This window comes from Thalia democratica, chromosome 6 (genome assembly GCF_965202585.1).
Source record: "Thalia democratica chromosome 6, ktThaDemo2.hap1.1, whole genome shotgun sequence".
In the NCBI taxonomy this organism is placed as follows: domain Eukaryota; kingdom Metazoa; phylum Chordata; class Thaliacea; order Salpida; family Salpidae; genus Thalia; species Thalia democratica.
The window spans coordinates 62,565,654-62,588,768 of NC_139170.1; the positions used below are offsets into that span (position 1 = coordinate 62,565,654).

Sequence of the window (23,115 nt, forward strand, 5' to 3'; positions counted from 1 at the left end):
GTTAATTGGTGCTCTGATGGTATATTTGAGCATTTTTATCTAGAACTTTTGTTATTTGTGCTTTGCTTCATTAATCTATTTCTGATGCAATTATAAGACTATTTTTAAGTTATTATAATAATTAATATTTGTAGAAACTACGACGGTAGTTTTTAACTTTGTTAATAATGTTAAATACTTTATTAATTCAATAAAAACTGTTATTATATTATACTATTAATAAAAACTGTAAAAAAATAGTTTTACAAATCCTTATTAACATCTTAAAGTTACAATAAAAACAACTTTCTTGGTTTGTTGTAAGTTAGTCATTTTAATTTTATTTTCAGATTAAAAAAAACAATATGGTAAAAGTTGTCATTAATCAGATTAGTTTTAAACTATTCGTACTTATTGATATAATTTGTTTTAGTTTCTCTTATACTTTTAGCTGGTTTATGTTTGTTTTAGAAGTTGTTTTCATATAATATTGTGAGCATATAATATTATATAACCATAACATGGCTTTTTGAAATATTCGTAAGGGAAATTAAAAAGGCTCTGTGTAAAGTAATTATACTTTATGTTTTTAAGAGATTTGTGTTATTAGTCTTAACTAGTTGTTTACTAGTATGTTTAGAAACATATGAAATATTTGTGGTTAGTTATTTTGCCTCAAGCTAATTGTATTACTACTACATTTTCGTTTTCGTTGTTTATAAGTTTACTATTGATTAATATTCTTTCCTTTCAAGTAACATTAAATCGGTATTGTTAAAATTATAACATTTTAACTTTAAGGTTGAATTTAAATACTTCAAATGTTTTAGAATTTGGCAATTAAAAAAATGTATTTATTACAGTTCAACTTACGAAAAAACGTTTCAAAGTTTATTAAAAACATTTGGCAAATAATAAATAAAGAAAATGAATAATATTTAAATGACAAACAATTATACTTTTACAAACTGAATGATTTAAAATCCACGAATAACAATTCAAAGCTAGAGCTTTTATTACAAACTATAATATTTTTTGATTTTGAAAACCAAATAACGATTTTTAAACCAATAACCATAATATTTGTAATTAAACAAATTTTATAAAACGTGTTTAAAGAAAAAGCTTATTTTTCAACTTAAAATAAATTTAATAACCAAAAAGAACGTTATTGATAAAATAAAGCTTTTTGATGAAAAAACTGAAACAAATTTATCAAATAAATGTAATTTAATGTGGATTGCACAAAAATAATAATCAAAATAATAATTAGTTCACAGCAAACAAAATAAATTAACTGCTTGTTTAAACGTATTTGGATTATAACAAAATGGCTGTTTAAAACTTTATTTTCTATGATAAAACAAAAATGTTTATCATTTTGTTTTTAAATTGTTTTTAAATACGTATGCTTAACAAAGATATTTCCTAAAATTTTAATTTCAAACAACAAATTTTGATCAGTAAACTTAATTATCTTATTAACAAACATAAAATATGGCTGTTTAACTTTTTAACAAAATAATTGTTTTCTATATCTAAAGCAGCTACAAAAGCGGGCAGAAATCATGGAAATAATAAGGCTGTTTGTTTAATTGCACAAAAGATTCGCTTCTATTTATTTGATGTTTTTGGCTGAATAATTTCCCTTATATCATGTTTTCATCCAAATAATGAATCCTGTTGTAGTTTAAAAATAATTAACAATTTTTTTTTCATATTTCAAGTTTTTCGTTTTACTAATAAGTAGAGCACACTTATATACTGCTAAATAGGAATAACTACACTTCTATTCTTTATATATAATATAAAGGCTTTAGATTTTCACCTATTCAAGACGTTTAAAACTTTTGTCATACAATTTTAAAACAATAAAGTAATACTATAGCCATAACTACCTTAGAACATAGCTTATAATATATGCTTTTAGTTTAAAACCTTAGGCATTTTAATACTTATAGTTGATATTTTTTTTTTTAATCAACGAAAATTTACAAAGTGATTTGCTGCTGATAACATATTTATGTAAGCTTTTTGAATTCTTATTTTACCAACCCTTAAACTATCATACAATGTCTAAAAACGTTAAATTATTTTGAAGCATGGTCGTCAAACTATTGAAAATATTTAAGAATTGTTGAATGAAATGAGGGCAATATTGTTCTGATCAACAGCGCTCTATAATGCTCAGTAAATCTAACTCGTTCAGAGAAATATTGGAATTTGTTAACAATTCTAATAACAATATTACAACTACAAGCTACTTGGGTTCAACTAACAAAGTTTTTGAATCTAAATCACTTAATAAACCTCATTTACTAAAACTCATTTAAATATGGCTAATAAGCTATTGGAATTTTTTATCTATATATCATTACTACAACTGTATCAACTACGTGGGTTCAACTAACAAAGTTATCAGCTGCAGGTTGTTGCCTGGGTGCAGCTTGCGGTGTCGTCTGGGGTTGCATCAGACCACCTTGTTGTTGCTGTGGTTGCTGGGCAACCTGTGGTTGTTGTTGTACGGGGACCACTCCTTTGGCGTTCAAGTAGTTATCGATACCCGGGTTTCCCCCGGCATTTTGGAACCCGCCACTACCCCCAAACTGACCGAGGTCGCTGAACGGGTCGTTTGCGGGTTTCTGTTGTTGCTGGCCAGGGGCTGGTTTCTGTAAAAAATAAAATAAATTTTAATAATTGGTGAATGATTAGTCTTAGATAGTCAAACTCTAAACGTTAGGTATTTTTTAAATATAAACTTAACTTGTTTGATATCTTGTTTTGAATTGGTTTAAAAATGAAATGTGTGTAAAATGTACATTGCAAGTAAATTATTAAACAGACTAACTGGTGCTGGTGACATCAGATTCGCCCCGAAAACCTGGTTGTTGCTGGCAACCATCTGGTTACCAGGTTGCTGTTGCGTAGCAACCACCTGAGGTTGGACCCTGGGCGGTATTTGCGGCATCGCGTTGGGTTGCTGCAATCCGAACGGGTTGGATGACATCATGCTTGGTTGTGACGTCATACTCATGTTGGGTTGTGACGTCATGTTTGGTGACGTCATCATGCTGTTCTGCATCATTTGCTGCTGAGGCATTTGTTGCTGCATGAACATCTGCTGCTGTTGCTGCTGGGCTCCTAAAATTATTTGTTAGTTATAACATGAAATAAATATATATATTAGTATACTTTTTATTTGATATATTCTTATATATATTTATTTATTTGTTGCTGCATGAAAAACTGCTGCTGTTTTTGTTGGGCTCCTAAAATTATTATGTTTTTAGTTGATATAAGCTATCAATCTCAATGATATGTTCTTATGTTTATTTATTTGTAAACATAATTTATCTGCATGAAAAATTGCTGTTGTGTTTAAGCTCTTAAAAAAAAAAAAAAGTATTTAGTAAAAATATAATAAACAAAAACGCTTTCAAACATAATATGTTATAATTGAGTTATGAGAAATTTATATAGTTGCTGTATAATTTAGTATATATATAATAAAATTTTTTGTTGTTGGGCTCCTATAGTTAATATAAAATATTTTTACAAGTAAGTATAAGTTCACTATTATAAAGTATTATATTCTAAATATGGTGTGTATCTTTCTTTGAACAATTGTTGTTGTTAGGTTTCAGGAAATATAATCACATGTTACCATTATCTGTATCTATTTAGGTTTACTTAAGGGCATAGGGGGATAAACACCCTTTTTTAGCTTTTTATCTTATTTTATATAGTTTTTACTAAGCTACAAGATGCTTTTTACAGATTTTAAAAATTCAAAATAATTTTTAAGATATAGCCGGTCAAAGTTGGAGGCAACAATAGGAACCTTATGGGAGGCGCAAAATAAAACGGCAAATAACTAAAAATCACTAAAAATCTATCTCCTCCTACGTTTTTTGAGATAAATACCTCAAATTTTTAGGAAATGTTCCTTGATATATTTAGAAAATTCTGTCGGAAGGAATTTTAAAAAAAATTATAGTGAAATAGTCTATTTTTGCTGTTTTAGTTTGCGCCTCCCATAAGGTTCCTATTGTTGCCTCCGACTTTGACCGGCTATAACTCAAAAATTATTTTGAATTTTTAAAATCTGTAAAAAGCATCTTGTAGCTTAGTAAAAACTATATAAAATAAGATAAAAAACCAAAAAAGGGTGTTTACCCCCCTATGCCCTTAATACGAATAAAATTACATGTAGGGCCACTAACATCACTAAATAACCACTATTAATCGCTAAATAGTTTAATTAATTTTAATAAAATAAAACAAACCTTAAAATTACAAATAAATTAAACAATAAAAACCTGGAGTATTGAATGCAGAAAATATTTGTTCTTTACTCATAGTATTATTAGGTAGAGGAAAATAAAATAAACTTTAAAGTTACAAAAGAATTAAATAATAAAAACCTGGAGTATTGAATGCAGATAATATTTGTTCTTTACTTATAGTATTATTAGGCACAGGAAAATAAAATAAACTTTAAAGTTACAAATAAATTAAAGTATTAAAAACCTGGAGTATTGAATGCAGAAAGTATTTGTTCTTTGCTCATTGTATTATTAGGCACAGGGGGTGGGTTCTCTGTTGGCATATTATTACTCATCGATAATGAACTCAAATCATCAGAAAGTTGATTTGTTGCAGCTACTGGCGTTGCTGGCTGTAAAAGATATATAATAAAGTTTGTTTATTTATAAAATTGAAAATAATAATATAATTTTTATTAATTTCATTTTCAACTGATCATAAATTGTTTAAGGTAAGTATGTTGACTCTTGGGTTGAAAATGAATAAATAATACATTATAAAAGCAGTATGTTAAACATACTTATAATTAAAAAAAAATAATATGATTTGATCGTTGAGATACAAACTAACAAAAAAAGCCCGTTCTAAAATCGAAATAACTGATTGTTAAAGGAGTCGTATGAAAAACTTTACAAAAGGTTTATTTATTTTAATATAAAATAATTTTATGCAAACATAGTAAAAACAATTTGACAATTTTTAAAACTTACTAATCACCATGCTATAAATACAACATTAAAAAATACTTTATACGTTTATAAAAAACACTAATATAACCTAAAATTTTAGCAAAAAAATGAGACTTATAGTAGATTATTTTTCAAAAGTTCACCAATATTTAACTTTGTTAATAAAAAATTTAATGAAAGGTTAACTTAAAACAGTAAGTAAACTTGAATATTAAGTTTTTATTATAACTTTATATATATATACTAAAACCTATTATTAGCATGCTAAAGATAAATGAAATACATTCAAATCAAATATAAATAAATATGCATAAGTGATGATTATAATAACAAGCAATAAGCTAACGGAAATACTAAAAGTTTTACAAAGAACTTCAATTTGTGTTTATATTAGTAGTTAAATATATATAGCTTTAAATTCATTACTATGTTTAAAAAATAACATATTACATTACCAAGGTAAAAACTTGTTAGTCTTTTGACATTCCAAATATACACCCTTGTTGTTTTAAGTGGTAAGTTAAAATGTTAAACTACATCACCTTAATTAACAGTGGCAAACTTTATGGTTTTCAATCAGTATGTAAGTGGTTATAATGAAAACAAAAAAGTGTGTTGTTATGATTTAAAACCGTTTTGTTTTTACTGTGTTTGTTGATTGGAAAAGTTGTTTATTCGAATACACATGTTTTTAAATTCGAAAATTTAAGGTTTTAACTATTAAAAACACTCATAATACCTTGACTATAGTTCTTAATTACGTTTAAAAGCTTTAACACATTTTTATGTTTTAAGATAGTTTACTCTCTTACAACTTTTATAAAAAAATTAACTAACTGTCAGTACCAAAAACGATCAAATTATCAAAAACAAAACACTTTTTTTTATTGAGGCAACATGTTAAGTTAAAATAATTAAAAGTGTTATAGTGTAATGAAACATAAAAAAAGTTTTTAACATGTTTGTTGCTCTGATTTTAGTATGTCGAAAAAAACTGCTGTTTTCGACCGAAATCGACTAGTTCAATGAGCTAATCAATAACTAATTGAGCAGGTTTAATTCACTATGACGTAACAGACACTACTACATCCGCATTAAAATGACATTTAACTGAAAAAATTTCAACTAACATTTGTTCAACGTTTTACATTTTTAAAATTTTGGTATGATAAAAAAATTCAGCTGGTGTTAAGTAAAATTGTGATTATTTTCCAAGAAGTTTTCATGAAAAATAAGACTACTTTTGTGAACAAACAATGTTATGACAAACAAGACGGTTTTAAAATAACTGGACTAGTACTTTAAACTAAATCACTAGATTTTTTAAAATCTTTAAGCTTTGTATGCATGTTGGCAGGAAAAGTACTATAGAACTTAAAAAAAATATTTTAAAAGCTGAAGTTTGGATGTTTAAAACTGCATTAATATGTGATTATTTGAATTCTAACCCAAGTTTTCATAATATAAATTCTCAATGCGCATACGAGCTTCTGATGCACCAAAATGTTGAGAGTAAGAACCGGTCGTAAAAAGTTTGCATAAATGTTATGTTTAAATTAATATTGACAAGAACACAAGAATGGTTTCAAGCAGTAAAATCAATAAAATAAAAACTTAAACGAGACGAAATTACATGCAAATTTGATTTGTTCTACAAAAAAATAAGATTAATTATTTCATGCAAAGACACTACCAAACTACATAGTTAAGTTTTGAAAATAACAACTCACATAAATCATTCTCAAACAATACAAGTCGTTCCATGCAAATTATATTTCATAGTCATATGATGAATGATCGAGACAAAATTTGATACAGACCAAACAATGAAAACATGCAAAACACAAGCTTCACACAAAAGCTTTATCCTAAGCAATATTTTATTTTTTCTCATGCAAATTCGATAATGTTTCCATGCAAATTACATATCATTCAATAAACAAAATTTTTCCAATTATCTTCATGCACACTTCAAAAGCGTCACTTAGCTGTTCCCATGCTTTTACTTCCCATGCAATTTTTTTTTTACTCCATGCACTTTTAATTACTTCTCATGCAAACTACCTTGCCAATCATTCGCTTGGAACTCTGCCTCCGGGGTATTTTGGGGGCGGATTTCCTTTTCGCGGGTTTCGGCGGCGAAACGTTGTTGTTCTTGTTGAAGCTGAACGAAGTTTCAAACGCAAGGTCGAAGTTGGGTGAAAAGGGCTTTTTATCTAAATTTTCAGGCTTTTTAGGTTCGAATGCGGAGTCAAAATTAGTAGAGAAAGGTTTTTTCTCTTCAATTGAACTTTTAGTTTCAAAGGCAGAATCAAAGTCGGGAGAAAATGATTCAGAATTATTTGGTTTGTCCCCAAAAGCAGCAAAACTTTCAAAATTTGGCGAAAACGCTTTTTCTTCTAATTTTTCAGAACGATTTTCTTTTTTTAATTTTTCAGAATCTTTTTCTTCTTGCAGTTCATCCTCCAAATCGAGGTCGAAAAAATTAACGTACTGAGGCAAGCTTTGCGGCAATTTCTCCTCACTATTCTGTTTATTTTCAGGCAATTCTTCAGGCAGTTTTGATGTGAACTCTGGCAGCTTTTCATCAGACACGTGATCATTATCATTTTCGGGAATTTCCCCAAAGTGAGGCAGAGGAGGCGGGGTGTCGCAGGGAATTTCAGAATCGCTTGGCAGGGACGGGGGCCTCAAAGTTGGAGGAGAAACAGAGGGAGGCGAACTTGTTGCGGGAGGTAGATCACTTCTGGGAGTGGGTTTTGGTCTGGGTGGTATCCTCGGGGGTATGGGTGGCGGCTTGGGAGTTTCTTGAAAAAGGGGGTTTTTTGTGGGTGCAGGGCGGGCCGGGGTGTGCGGCGGTGAATTTTTTGAAATTTCCCGACATTCTTCAGTGATCCGGGGAGATTCTATAGAAGTCTTCAAAGGAGGAGGACTCTCTGGTGGTGAGTCAACTGGCGACTCAATTGAAACTGGCGTTTCAGGCGGAGATTCCTGCGGAGGAGAGGAAGGTGATTCCGAGAAAGGGGAATTCCGGAAAGAGGAAGGTATATTCGGCGGCGTGTTGGGAGAACTAGTTTTTGCGCTGTCAGGAGAATTGTCCTCTTGGGTTTCGGGGCAAGTTAAGTAAGCGTCTGATGGGGTGGACGAAAATGCTGATTTCTGATTGGAGGGATTTGTTGACGAGCTCTTCTCATTGGACAAGCTCAAGTCTCTATCAATGGCTGCAGATTTAACTTCCACTTTAGGGGAATCTTCGCTGGAACTCGAGGTCCACGGCGAGGACCTTCGGATTGGAACTGTCAGCTTCAAAGTGAGCTTGGCTTTTTGCGGGTCGAACTTTTTCGAATGTTTGGTGGAAGATTCCTTATCGGAAGGTTCTGAACTGCTTCTCGTGACGGATTCTCTGACTTCAGTTTCGGCTTTAATTTCTCGTTGTTCATGATTACTTGACTCTGCAGTTGTATTTTCCTCAACTGAAGTCATCTCCTTAGTGCTAATGTTCATCGAGCCGTTTATTTTAGTCTTAGATCTTTCAACAAATTCATCTTTTTCCCGTTCTTCACTAACAACTGCATCATCGTTATCTACATCATCTAAATTTTCTTCAACCAACGTGATTTCCTTACTGTCCCTGTTGCTACTGCCTTCGTTTTCGCTTTTAACGAGGGTTGCAGGCGTGTCTCTGCAAGGCGATTCTGCGTTCAATTCGTTAAAATCTGCTTCAAATCCTTTTCTTTTCTCTCCGATGAAGAAGTCGGCGCCCTGAAACGGGTCATCTTTGGTCGAAAAAGGAGAAAAGTTGTTATCAAAGGGATCGCTTTCGCTGTTGGAGGCGAAAGGGTCCGTCCTGTCGTCCTGCGCGAAAGGATCTTTCATGACGAAAGGATCCTCAAGCTCAGCAAACGGATCGGAATACTCTGACATCTCTGAAACTTCGTTCTTTTCTGGACTTTTATCGGGAGTTGTGATATTTTCTCCGAAACCCTGAAAGTCGTCAAAGTTGGCCCACCCCTCCTTGCTGAGAGTTTCGGTTTGAGGGATTTCCCTTGGCGGAGCATCGCCCAACGGGGATATGGGGTCTTGGGACGTTTTCTTCTTTGGTCTGGGTCTGGCCCTGGCGTGACTCGGCAACGGTTTTATGCGCTGACTCGCCGTCCTCGAAACGGGGGCTTTTTCTTGAGTATTCGCGGTGACCCTGTCGGAGTCGGCTGGAGTCCTCACGGTGATCTGCGGCACGTCCACGGACTTTGAAACCTTCAACGGCTGTTTCCTTTTGACGGTGGGAGAGGACCTCGGTAGGGAGAATTTGCTTGGTGATTGTTCGTGTGGGGAATCCCGAGGGCTGAAATTCAGATTGGAGTTGGGGAAGCGCTGATGCATGGAGTTGTTTCTCCTGAAGCTTTTGGGAGAAGGGGTCTTGTCCTTTGAGCTCTCGTCCAGTGACAATTTCGGCGCCAACTTGTTAGGTGATTTCCCTTCCACGCTTTTCTTCCCGCTAGACGACTTTCTCCTCAGTATGGGTGAAGATTTTAAAAATTTCATGAACTTCGAGCTTCTTGTCGACGACTTGCGGCTGTGCGACGGACTCGATTGGTTGGAATTCGCAATGCTGGATTGCGATTGGTAGTTTGAGTTTTTGCTGATAACTGATTGGTTGTTGGATTTGGTCGAGTTGGACCTCTTGAAGTTTTTTGAAATTTCCACGTTTGACCGCGAAGACTTGAGCGAGAAATTTGAACTCAGGCTTGATATGTCCGATAAATTCTATATTTCGAATTAAAATAATTGCTTTTTAATTAAATTAATATTTCATTGCAACATAATTATTAACAAATATTAATTTAAAAATATATTTATTATTATTATTACTAACTGTAATTAATAATAAAACTGAACGATTTTTTTAATGTGTAAAATTGATTGCTTTTTAATTAATTTGCTTTGAGTATCAATTATCTTAAAAAATACTACCATTGCTTAATAATTACAATAAAAAATATTAAAATTTTCTATAAACAATACTACCTTTAAACAAAAATGGTTTGAAAATTGTTACACAAAATAAAAATTTGATGTAAATAACAAAATTTGATTGTATAAAATACTTGAACAAATCAATACTTTAAACTAAATTTAGTTTTTATCATTAGATCAATTAGATATATTATACATTTTTTTAGTAAAAAGAGTTAAAACTACTTAATTATGATTATAGTTATAAATTGCTTAGTGAAATATCTAAACTTATTAGTTATTACTAAAAATTTTTTTAATTAATTCTATGAACATGTAATTTTTTTTTTAACTTAATATGAATAACAGTAGTTAACTGAAACGAATACGAAACATATTGAATGACAATAAGTCAACAAACAATATTTATTATACAAATTCAATAAATAGTAAACTAAGACACTATTTATCTTTTTAATCTAATTATAGACTTTAAAACATTTTAATTTAACAAATTTTTTTGATTCTAAGTACTTATATTTCTTTATACTTCAAAAATAAACTTAGAGTTTAAAATAATAAGACAATAAGTGCACATAACAGCACTTGATATATTTAAATTATTAAAATAAATCTATTTTTGATAACAAGCATATGTTAAAAAGAATTATAAAATCCAAAAAAAAAAAGGATAATTTTAAAACAAATGACGTGAATAAAATGTAAACAAAACAATCTGATCAAGCAGACAATGGCTTGTTGTCTAAACAGGATTAAATTTATAAAAAACGTCTGACGGGGAATACCCATTTCTCCATGCTTCTTAAGTTTATGTAAGCAACATTTGTCTTAATATTAACCCAACAGTAGTTTTAATAAGTTAAAGTTAAAATTATGTATTAATAACCTTACTACACTAGCCTAAAAAGCACATAAAGTTTGAAAGAGATAAATTTTGATCTTGTGAATTCATAGATAAGCTATTTCACAACAGAAACCATAGTTTTGAGCTTTGGAGACTTTATAAATTATTTGAAGATGAAATATCGACTTTTAAATGCTCGTATATAAATGAAAATCACAACAAACATGATAAAAAGGAAAACCACATTAAATTTGGCATTTATACAAGGATGTGATATATACTACTTTTAAAGAAAAATAATGAAAGTTGTTTGAATTTAAACAAGAATCAATTCCGATTTTAGAAGATATATTTTTTATCTTCATGATTCTTGTTTAAGTATATATATTTTTAATTATGATGATTTTGTCTACATTTTCTTGTGGCTATCAAAATAAAACTACCTTTGAAAAAAATCATTTTTAAGTTTTAATATATATTCTTACTTTTAAGTAGTTTATTATTTCCGTTTTAGCTTCTTATATTAATTAATTTTGTTTTACTTTAACTGATTATTTTTGCAAAATATAAATAAACACATAGCAACAACAATTGAAAAAATGTTTAAAAAGTTTTGAGTACAAAGTTGAAATATAAAACAATAACCTTTTTAAAAATAAATTTAATCCAATAGTAAAATTAAGTTTAACACCAGAGACATTTTTTATTTACTATCAAAACTCAAAAAATGTCATTAAGCTAAATTACTTCAAATTAACAGTTCATACTAATATTTTTAAAGTTTATTATAATTTTATAACTTAAAAAAGCAGTTATAATGTTGAAGTTTAAAACTGCTTTACGACACAAACTTATAAGGGAAAATAATATTTTAACCTCTAAAAAAATGTAAAATTAACAAGTAAATGAAAAACAATAATTTTTTTCAACTAATTTCCCCACTAAAGTTTATTTTCAAACTTTTTCAACTTTTATAAAAAGAAGAATTTACTCCCAATTTTATTACAAAAATCTAACCTTGAAAAAATTTCAATAGTGTTTTTCCTATGACTAAATGTTGAAGAATAATGGAAAATGATGAAAAAATAAAGGAAATTTTTTATATTTTTTACAACACAATGATATTTTGCGTTAATGTAACATTCAGGCATACTTATGTTTAATTTTTGTTTAAAAATTCTGAAATATACTATGATAATGAAAACAAATGAAAAAACACTAAAAGCTACTACGCTATGAACAGCACATCAAAGTTACCTTACTATTCCAATAGTTTGTAGACAATAAAGTTGAACCCTGAACATTTATTAATATTCATATAAAATTACAATTTTTATAGGTAATTTGCAAAAATCAAGAGTGTTCATACAAAATAATAGATACAAAATTTATTTGTATACAAATGAATTTAAAATACTGGAATTAGCCTGAAAAAAAGTATGTTTTAAAATAAGTAATGAGAGTTTATACAATACAAAACTATTTTAACTTTCAAACAAAATTTATAAAGTTTGCAGAAGAGAAAAACAAAATACATACATTACATTATTGTTCGGTAAAAAGACCAAGGTTACAAGCATAATAAAATATTGATGATTTTTTGAAGAAATTTGTGACAACTTTGGTTTCAAAGATTAATTGCAAAATCGATTGACTTCTAGACTATGTGCAGTAAACTTTAACTTTTAAAGTTAAATTTTCAATATATGTTTATCTATATCAAAATTTAGACTATGCTGGGCAATTTTTATCGAGACTTGATTGTAATGTCATTGTTAGTTTAAAATAAAAGCTAGCTAAAGTTCTAACGAATTGTTTTAGTCACAAGTTAAAACTTGGTAAGCATTTAGTTGTACTTTAGAATGGAAAATGAAATAATAAGTTTTTGCTGACTTTGAAATAAAATCTTTTGAGCAACCTTTTCAATAAACTTTTTCTGTGTACTAAGCTGAGCCCTATAGATCAGTATGTTATTCAGATGTTAAGAATATAAAGGTGAAAAATTAAATTTATATTTTAACAAATTTAAATGTTGTTATAAGTAGAATTAAATTTTATATGTGTTTATTCAACAATGTTAATACATTATAAGTTTATATTAACAATTATAGTTAACTTTAATGCTTTAACATCAAAGCAAGTATTTAAATGAGTTAATCCTTTAAAAAAAATACGCAATACACGTAAGTATACTTGAACTTTAAAATGAACATTTCAGATTAAACAACTTAGCTGCAAATTTAAGTATACATACTAATATATAATATTTTTTGTTATCTAATGTAGTTTGAATTTTTATATACAAGCTAAAATATCAATAAATTTTTATGATGAAAATTTGAAAAAAAACTAATACCAAAAACTACATTAGATAACAAAAAATATTATATATTAGTTTAAAAAAATGGAATAAATGTTGTAGCTTTTATAAACTTCAAGGTTTGTTTTAAACATGAAACTTCTATTTATGGTAAAGTATAACTGATATTAGTGACAATTTGAGCAATAATGATTAATCAATTACCTTTAAAGTTTACTGTAGGTTATTTTCGTCGTATAAAGGGAAAATTTAAACTAATTTATTGTTATATTATATTGATTTATTACAAAGACCTTAAAACCAACATAAGTTTTGCAGAGCGTTAATATTAAACTTGTTTAATATCAACATCTAACATTTAATTGATATTTATTACAAAATTTATATTATAACTATAATTTATTTAAGAACAACTTGTTTTTAACTTGTTGTTTTATTTGAGCACATAACAGTTAATACTTGAAAAATTCGGTATTAACACAAAATTTTCAGAGAAATACTTTTTTAAAAGTTGTTTTATTTCAAACACTATACTATATATTATTTTAGTTAAATTGCATTATATAAAAGGTTAAGCCTTTTGAAAATAAATTTTTGTCTTTTAAACTATCAAACTATCACGTAAATTTTACACAAACACAAAACAGCTAACAAAGTTAATTATTAAATACTGCCAGTGCATGGCAATATCATTTTATGTAAACAACAATAAAAATATTGCATTTCACACATTGATATCACTATAAACTTCAACAAATTATATTATGGGGAATTGAAAATAAAAATTATTTTCTAAAATTACTTAAACAAAATTTGCTATAAAATTAAAGCTAGTACAATAAAACATTAAATTATATTGGTATTTATACACTTATGTATTATTGAAATTACACCAAACAATTATCATAGTTAATTAAAATGTTTTATTAAGCTTATTTAAATTAATTCACACATTTACTTAAATAAACAACCCATATTTAAATTAGGCCATAATACAAGCACTTAAAATACTTGACTGGGTTCTGAAATTTCTTTGATGTATACATATAAGCTTATTTTTGACCTACTAGTTATTTCATCTTTTTCGTGTGTATTTCAGGTTAAATACTCTGAACATTTTGCATTTACATGCTATCGGTTGTACTTAAAAAGCGGTAAAATGTCAAATATTCTCTTAATTTAGGTTTAAATTTATTAAGCAAATATGTTACAGATTTATCAGTAGATAATAACAGTACTTCTGAAAAACGTCTTTACCAAATAGATTATTATGACTTGATTTAATAAAAAAATAAGTTAATTGTTTAAATTAAAAATAACTAACAGTATTTCCTCCATTAGTATATTAATATATGCAAGGATTATTCCATTAGTATATTAAATAAATAGGAACATTAAACATAAAAACTAACAGTGCTTTCAAATTCATCGTTGCCGAAAACATTACTTTTATTTAAATTAATATAAAAATAATAGTAAATTAAAAAAAACTGATAATTTAATACTTAAATTTTTATACAAATACAATAAAATAACTAACAGTACTTTTAAATCCATTATATTTACTATTTGAATAAATAAAATAACTTACAGTGCTTCCAAACGCATCATTACCAAAAAGATCGTTATTATTCGATTGAGGACTTATATTGAGGATTGGGGTCTGGGGTGGCAGCATATCATTTGTGTTGAACTGAAATATTATATTTATTACAATCATCTACTTTATTATTTATTACATTATATGTATTACAATCATCTACTTTATTATTTATTATATTATATCTATTACAATCATCTACTTTATTATTTATCATATTATATCTATTACAATCATCTACTTTATTATATATTTTATATTTATTATAATCATCTACTTTATTATTTATTTTTTATTTATTACAATCATCTACTTTATTATTTATTTTATATTTATTATAATCATCTACTTTATTATTTATTATAATATTATATTTATTATAATCATCTACTTTATTATTTATTATAATATTATATTTATTATAATCATCTAATTATTATTTATTTTATATTTATTATAATCATCTACTTTCTTATTTATTTTATTAATATTATAATCATCTACTTTATTATTTATTTTATATTTATTATAATCATCTACTTTATTATTTATTTTATGTTTATTATAATCATCTACTTTATTATTTATTTTATGTTTATTATAATCATCTACTTTATTATTTATTTTATGTTTATTATAATCATCTACTTTATTTTTTATTTTATATTTATTATAATCATCTACTTTATTTTTTATTTTATGTTTATTATAATCATCTACTTTATTATTTATTTTATTCTCGAGAGGCTGAAAGTAATTAAAAGTCTGATAAAGTAGCTTAGAAGTTAAAAAACTTGAATTAAATTCCTTTGTGATTTGTAAATTTTTGATCTTACATGAGTTAATGTGCTGCACTCATTTTAAATATATATTAGCAGTTGTTGATAATTTTCATGTAGATGATTTGTTGAATACCGTTAAGCTTTAAATTTTATAATTTTTTTTTTTAAGTTTTAATACTATTACTACACTGTTGTAGTTATTTTATTTAGACTTTGCAAAAATTTAATATAAAAACTTTGTCTTATTAAGATAAAAGAGCCATATTTTTTTTTACTTTAACTTATCACTATTTTATTGATAGATTTTTTAGCTATTAAAATAATACAAATAATAGCTACCATTTTTTATAAACTATAACTACCAACAATAAGTTGTGACAAACATTTATTAGTAATAAAAATACTAATACCTTATCTAAACAACATATTAAAACATTCAGGCAAGGTATTAAACAATAACAAATTAAACATAACGAAAAACAACAATTTTATGAAATAAACTTATTTTTGATATTATTAAACGACTAACTGTTTAGTTTATCACAAAAACAAAAAACTATCCAATAAAATAACAAATACTTGCAATTAAAAGCAGCAAATAAAATATCTAAGTACAAAAAGAGTTTGAAATTAAAAAAAGTACAACTAAACTAATTTAGGTGTATTTATAAACCAATTTCTAACCTTTAATTTCACTTAAAATAAACTATCAACAAATGACTGAAAATAACAATTAGTAAACATGTAGTAACGCATAGCTAACAACAATGAAAAATCTTTTATACGTCACTAAAGTGATGACGTAACTTGTATTAAAATTATTGAATTTGCTGTGCTAGTAATGCAATGACGTCACTTATTGTTTTTACTTGAATTGACCAATAACTACATTAAAAGTACTTTTATGTCACATTACAAAATACTTTTTCAAATAGTTCTACAAACAGCTAACTTTATTAAAGCGTTCGATTGGTATTGACCAAAGGGTTTAGTTATAATATTGTAATATCAGAAAACTTGTAGTAAAGCTTATTTTGTTACTCAGTGGTTCTTTTAAATTTAATACAAAGTTTTAGTAAAAATTAAGCATACAACTTAAACATTTTATTACAGTTTGTACTATGTAAAACACACACAAACTTTGTGGTATTTCAAGAAATTCCGACTTACCACAAATTGTAGTAAACAATGAAATAACCTATTTGTAATGTGAAATATTCAACTTACAAGACGATACAAGCCATTTGCGGTTATATGGAATGTCGGGAAATTTTAGAAATTATGAATGAATATGAATAATACAACGTATCATATATAACCTCTTAAGAATTATTTCTTTGATGTGATTACTAAAAAATATGAAGTAAACATGAAAAAGATTTTTTTCTGCCAAACTAATTTTGGTTTGTTTTATAATTCATTTTTTTATAATTTTTATAAAATTATAATATTTTAAAACTGCCCTTGAAATATTATAAAGAAACTAAAAATACATAAAAATATATTTTAAAAACTGTAGCTAAACAGAATGTGAAATTTCACTTTTATTTTATGGTATATTGTGATACAGTTTTTTTTTTTCAATTCACATTTAAAAAAGCCTTTAATATAAAGTATGGAAACAAAATGATTAAATTTAATTTCTAAATAAAATAGCTAAAAACTGTACCTAAGTAGAATGTGAAATTTAACTTCTACTTTTTAAAGTAATAATGCAAGTTGCTTGCGGTTTAAAAATGCCACAAAAATTCCATAATATTAGTCAATAGTAATTTGGTTTATCCAGAAGAAAAACTTGAATTTATTTAAATTTCAATAAAGTTATTGGGCAAAAACGTCGTTTAATGCGCATTAAAAGGATTGACCTTTTTTGAAAACCAATTTTGTTTGAACATTTTATTATTTTGATTAATTTGCTAACCTTGTTTTGCTTTTATTTATTTTGACTTTTATTTAAATACTCAAAGCTTTGAGAATAATATGGTTTTAAGAGTATAATTGTTAAAATAGTCAAACGAAACAATGTTTCCGATATTTTCTATTTCAAACTGCGATATATCTATCTGAAATTCTAATCTTTACAAATATAATGTAAAGTATTAAGATAGCAAATTTTAATTAAAGTTTATCCATCAAAATAGTTAACCACTAAATATAGGTTTTTATTTTACTACTTTTTACTTGTAAAGTTGTTACATTATTGTTTTAAAATTTTTAAATCTATGTTTATTTAAGATTAAGATCATGCTTATGATGGGTTTACTTTATTAGATATTTCTTATAGTATATGAATATATAACCAGTTTCATTTTTAATTTGTTTTATCCTAAACTAGTAAGCATACAGTTAAAATTTTCATTAAATTTGTCATTTGTAAGTAAAACTTTATAAAAAAAATTGTGTATTTTATTTTCATAAAAAGCTCAACAAATTTAAAGATACTTTACCACATAAATTACTTTAACCTACTTTACCACATAAATTGATCAAAATTTAAAAATTACTGCTATAAATTGGTAATTTATAACTAAAATTCAGAATTTTTTTTTTATATTTTATATTGTATTACTATATATTTCAAAACCATTTTGTTAATTTTATCGATAATTTAGCAATCAAAAACAACATTTTAAATTTAAATAAACTCATGTGCTTAGCTATGATTCACTAGTTTTACGAAATTGTTCTTATAAACATCAAGTGCAAAAATGTAATTCTTAATACTTTGTAAAATTTCAACCAACGACATTTAGTTTTATAAGTCACTAAATATCATCAGAAATAAAAGACAGCGGTTTTTCAATAAACTTGTGCAAAGAAAAAGAATGGCCTTGCATTTTATTCAATTGCATTAAATTTAAAAACTAACCTGATCAATACTTTCAACAGTTTTGTCATAATAATAATTATACATTATTACTTGAAAATCTTAAACAACCTGATCAACCTTTCAATAGTTTGAAGCATAATAACTATTACATATTACATTTATTTATTTTTTAATAACCTGATCAATACGTTCAATAGTTTGTAGCATAATAACTATTATATATTACATTTATTTTTTTTAATGATCTGGTCAATACTTTTGACAGTCTGTAGAAAAATAAGTATTATATATTACATTTATTTATTTTTTAATAACCTGATCAATACTTTCAATAGTCTGAAGCATAATAATTATTATATATTGTTGCTTGAATGTTTTAATAACCATGATCAATACTTTCAATAGTCTGTAGCATAATAACTATCAAATATTACATTTATTTATTTTTTAATAACCATGATCAATACTTTCAATAGTCTGTAGCATAATAACTATCAAATATTACATTTATTTATTTTATAATAACCATGATCAATACTTTCAATAGTCTGTAGCATAATAACTATCAAATATTACATTTATTTATTTTTTAATAACCATGATCAATACTTTCAATAGTCTGTAGCATAATAACTATCAAATATTACATTTATATATTTTTTAATAACCTGGTCAATAGACTCAATAGTTTGTAGCATAATAATTTTATATAATTATTTTATTATTTTAATTAACCTGGTCAATACTTTCAATAGTCTGTAGCATGCCCCCCATCTCTTGCTGGTTTATTTGAGGCGTTATTTGTTGTTCTTGCATCAACGATTGTTGCTGAGGCTGACTCTGTTTTAAGTAGTAAATTTATTCCATTCTTTTTAGTACTTATTCAAACTCACTGTAAATAAAATTTACAAGACTAATTTTTAAGCTATGCAAAACAACCATAAAACATATAATAATAAAACATAAAAAATATTCAAACTGTAAATAAACATAGTAGTGTAAATAAAAATTATAAGACTAATGTTAAATCGGATATAAAACAACAATAAAACTTATAGAATGAGTCGAATATAAAACAACCACAAAACTTATAGAATTACTTGTTGTTGGGTAGCTGGAAGTTCGCCCTTCTTTCGCATGTCGTACACAACTTGAAACAAATCTCTCAGCGACAAAACCAACGTTTCAGCAACCTTGGCTGTTTTTATTCCGTACATCTTATGCTTGCCATCATCACCACTGAAGACGTACCTGTTTATATTTTAACTTTTTTGAATTTTATTTTTATTGCATTAACATTCATTCATATTATATTTATTTTGTTCTTATTTACATTGCTGTGTTTGTGTAGATATGAGTACAATAATCATATATATAATTTTAATATAATAAGCATATATTTCAATATATTTAAATTATATTATTATATACGTAGCTATTGAAGAATGTTAATAAAATTGCTCATTATAAACTAAACAATTTGAGTTAAAATATCAATACATGTATTGTATAAGTTGTAATAAGTGTTGTTAATATTCAACAAAAATCTTCATGCGTATAGATTTTTATAATTTAAAATGAGAAAATTATGAACTTTAGATCTGCTAGGTTTTAAATGGACCATACACTACTTCAAGTAAACAAAAAGTAAAAAAAAATATATAATTTTCTGTAAACTAACCCAAAAGCCCTTCGATCAGTCAAATCTCTTGCAACAAACGAAATTTTGTTTACTGGGTGAGAGTGTTCAACTACCTGTTATGTAAAAACATATTAGGTGTTATTAATATTTTTTTTAAGAAGATAAGTAACTTGTTTTTAATTTGTTAAATTTTGCTGTATTGTTAACTTAATGTTTATTATAAAGACTACAAAATATAGTCACTTTTAATTTGATTTTTTATAACTTGAATTTATAATTAAATATTAATAATAAAAATTTGTTATTTCTTAACTAATATTAAATTATAATAATCACTTTGAACTTTAGATATAAACCATGTTTTATAAAAATAATACATATGTTGACACAATTGAGAAAAATCTATAATATAACCTATAAAAAGATATAATAAAAAAAATTATAAAATTACATAAAAAGTTAGAATTAAATTAGTTATTAGTTGAATAAAATAAATACTTAAACTTATAGTAGTTAAAAAACACATAAAAACATGTAGGTGTGTTAGAAAACTAGCATTGCTTTGTTTTTTTCGTTTATTATAACAAATTACATTTACATTGAGTGGGTGGCTTGTATAAACTCATACAGGAAAAACATTAAACTACATAAAAAATATACACTTTATTAAACTCTTTTTCTCTCTTTATTGTTGAAAGAAACGAAGCTTTACTTTTTATTTTATAAGTTATTTACATTAATGATTATTGTATGAAATATTATAGTAATAAATATTAAGGAAAAATAAGTCAAAAAACAAATTTAAATGTTATAAAATATAATCATTATAAATAAGCAAAATTCTCGAAATATATTTAATATAAATATCAAATATAGAAAAAATAACTAATTTTAAATTACATACAATAAAAAAACTGAATCAAAAACATACCCCTGTGACAAGATCTTGTATTTTCAATCCATCTAATGAAATATTCACTAGAATTTTCTGTTTGTGTTGTCCTGATATCTTTACTGCAGCCTTTGAGATAATGTTTAAAATAAATATTAAGTTAAGGGTTATATTGAAAAATTAATTGTTAAGAATTATTCTTACTACAACACTATTATCTAGACCAGGGTATCTCAAACTTATTTTCAAAAAGCCCTCTAAACAGAAATTAAAAAAGCTATGGCCCCCTGCAAGGAGATTTCTAAAAACTATCATTAAAAACACCTAAGACATTATTTGCTCTTCATCATTAACTCCAGTATACCTAGTGTAAGTTTCTAATTATGACTTTATGGCCTCTCTGTGGCCTCTTTACAGCTCATGCTCCCATTGGAACCTTTGCTCCTCATGGCCCCTAAATTTCTGTCATGGCCGACTTTAGAAAACCTTGATCTAGACTAAATACTTTTTTTTTTAATTATCATGTAAAACTTAGTTCCTTTAAATTTCTTTAATAGTATTATGTGAGAATTAACAAGTTATATTGGAATACAGTTTTGAATACTTAACTTTATAAATTCTTACTTTTTAAAGCAAAAAAATATAGTTATTTAAGTAATAATTTTCATTTTTAGTACTTCATCTGAGCAAAATTTATTATAATAATAAATAAACAAACTTTCAATTTAAGAATAAAATATTTCAATAATATATCACCCCTATTTACAGAATAAGTATAAAAATGATTGACTTGATGTTTAAAACATACAAAAAACTAGAACTGTAATAAACTTGAGTATGGAGTCTTGGCTTATTTTAATGTTAAGTATTTTTATGTTTTTTATTTTTATATAAACAAACAAACTTTTAACTTTAGTATGGAATCCTGGCACATTTTATTGTTAAGTATTTTATTTATATACAAACAAACAAACTTTTAACTTTAGTATGGAATCTTGGCACATTTTATCTCCTCTGCTCTCAGGGACATCGTCAATCCCGATCAGTTTTGCTTTGAAATTGACGCCAACACCTCTGAACTGGGCCGCTGGGTCTTCTGCAGGTTCTATAATGGTATTTAGTATTTTAATTTCATTACCTAATATTTGTAATTCAAGTATTTAATTTATCATTATTATTAGTGTTACTACAACCATTTTTATTATGATACTATTCAAAAATATATATTTATTTAATCAGTTGAAATTGACGCCAACACCTCTGAACTGGGCCGCTGGGTCTTCTGCTTGTTCTATATATTTATATAGAAACTTTATAAAATGTTAATCTGTATTAGATATACTACAACTCAACACAATATGGGTTAAAATAAAATTAAATATAAATGAAGATACTGATATAGTTTTATCTCACAATAACTGTATAGGCAGTTCGAACAATAATATTTTTGATATTAAACATTTACTGATAAGTATTTGAAGATAAAACAATTTAATTTTTTTTTGTGAATGGCTCTTTGCAAACTTATGGTGTTCAGTTGTCAATTTAAAATGTCTTTGTACTATTTGGTTAAAAATACATTCCCTGCAAAAATTTGTTTTAAAAATTTTAATTTTTATGAACAAAAATTTCAAAATATTTTATCTTTTGTAATCTGATATTTTTTACTTTTTTTATATTTAAATGCTGAGAATTTTGTTTTATACAATTGATAATCAAATAACAAGCAGGCTTTTTATTTGTAAACCTTATCATTATTAAAACAAGCTTAAAAAACTAAACATATATTTTTTCGTTTTTAGGTATAAATACCAATCAGTTTTAATTTTTTTTTGGATTATAGGTGTATATTAAAGCAGTTTATTTAATTTTTACCTGCTGCAGGAGCAGTTGTGTTGGTTGCATTCAAGTTTTCAATGGGAGCCGCTTCAGCCATTATTTATTAAAATTTTATATAGAAACTATCTGTAATAAAGTTTATTTAATATGAAATATGTGAAATTTTAAATTTTTTAAATAATTACAATGATGAAAATACTTAAAAATAGTTGTTAGAGTTTGTGCAAAGCCTGTTTAAAATGACAGTTACAAAAAAACTGTTCTTTAAATGGAAAATAAATTAACCATTAACATAAAATGTAAATACTAAAAACTAAGAAGCTACATGTGTAAACCTGTGCATACAAACTCATTAAAAGAAAAGTTATTATAAAATTATTATGAAGATTATCTTGTAA

General features: G+C 26.2%; 1 protein-coding gene across 1 annotated transcript; it reads right to left on the reverse strand.

The window, feature by feature from the left end:
* Positions 1 to 1,230: 1,230 nt before the first annotated feature.
* LOC145837832 (uncharacterized) lies at positions 1,231 to 22,844 on the reverse strand. The gene is made up of 12 exons (XM_082945285.1): positions 22,754 to 22,844; positions 21,853 to 21,983; positions 20,918 to 21,007; positions 20,026 to 20,099; positions 19,445 to 19,595; positions 19,080 to 19,184; positions 14,724 to 14,825; positions 7,059 to 9,758; positions 4,510 to 4,657; positions 2,828 to 3,120; positions 2,391 to 2,648; positions 1,231 to 1,659 (listed from the first exon to the last, which is right to left on the reverse strand). The coding sequence occupies exons 1-12, from the start codon at positions 22,812 to 22,814 to the stop codon at positions 1,642 to 1,644; spliced, it is 4,131 nt and encodes a 1,376-aa protein (XP_082801411.1). The 5' UTR covers positions 22,815 to 22,844; the 3' UTR covers positions 1,231 to 1,641.
* Between the last annotated feature and the right edge of the window lie 271 nt (positions 22,845 to 23,115).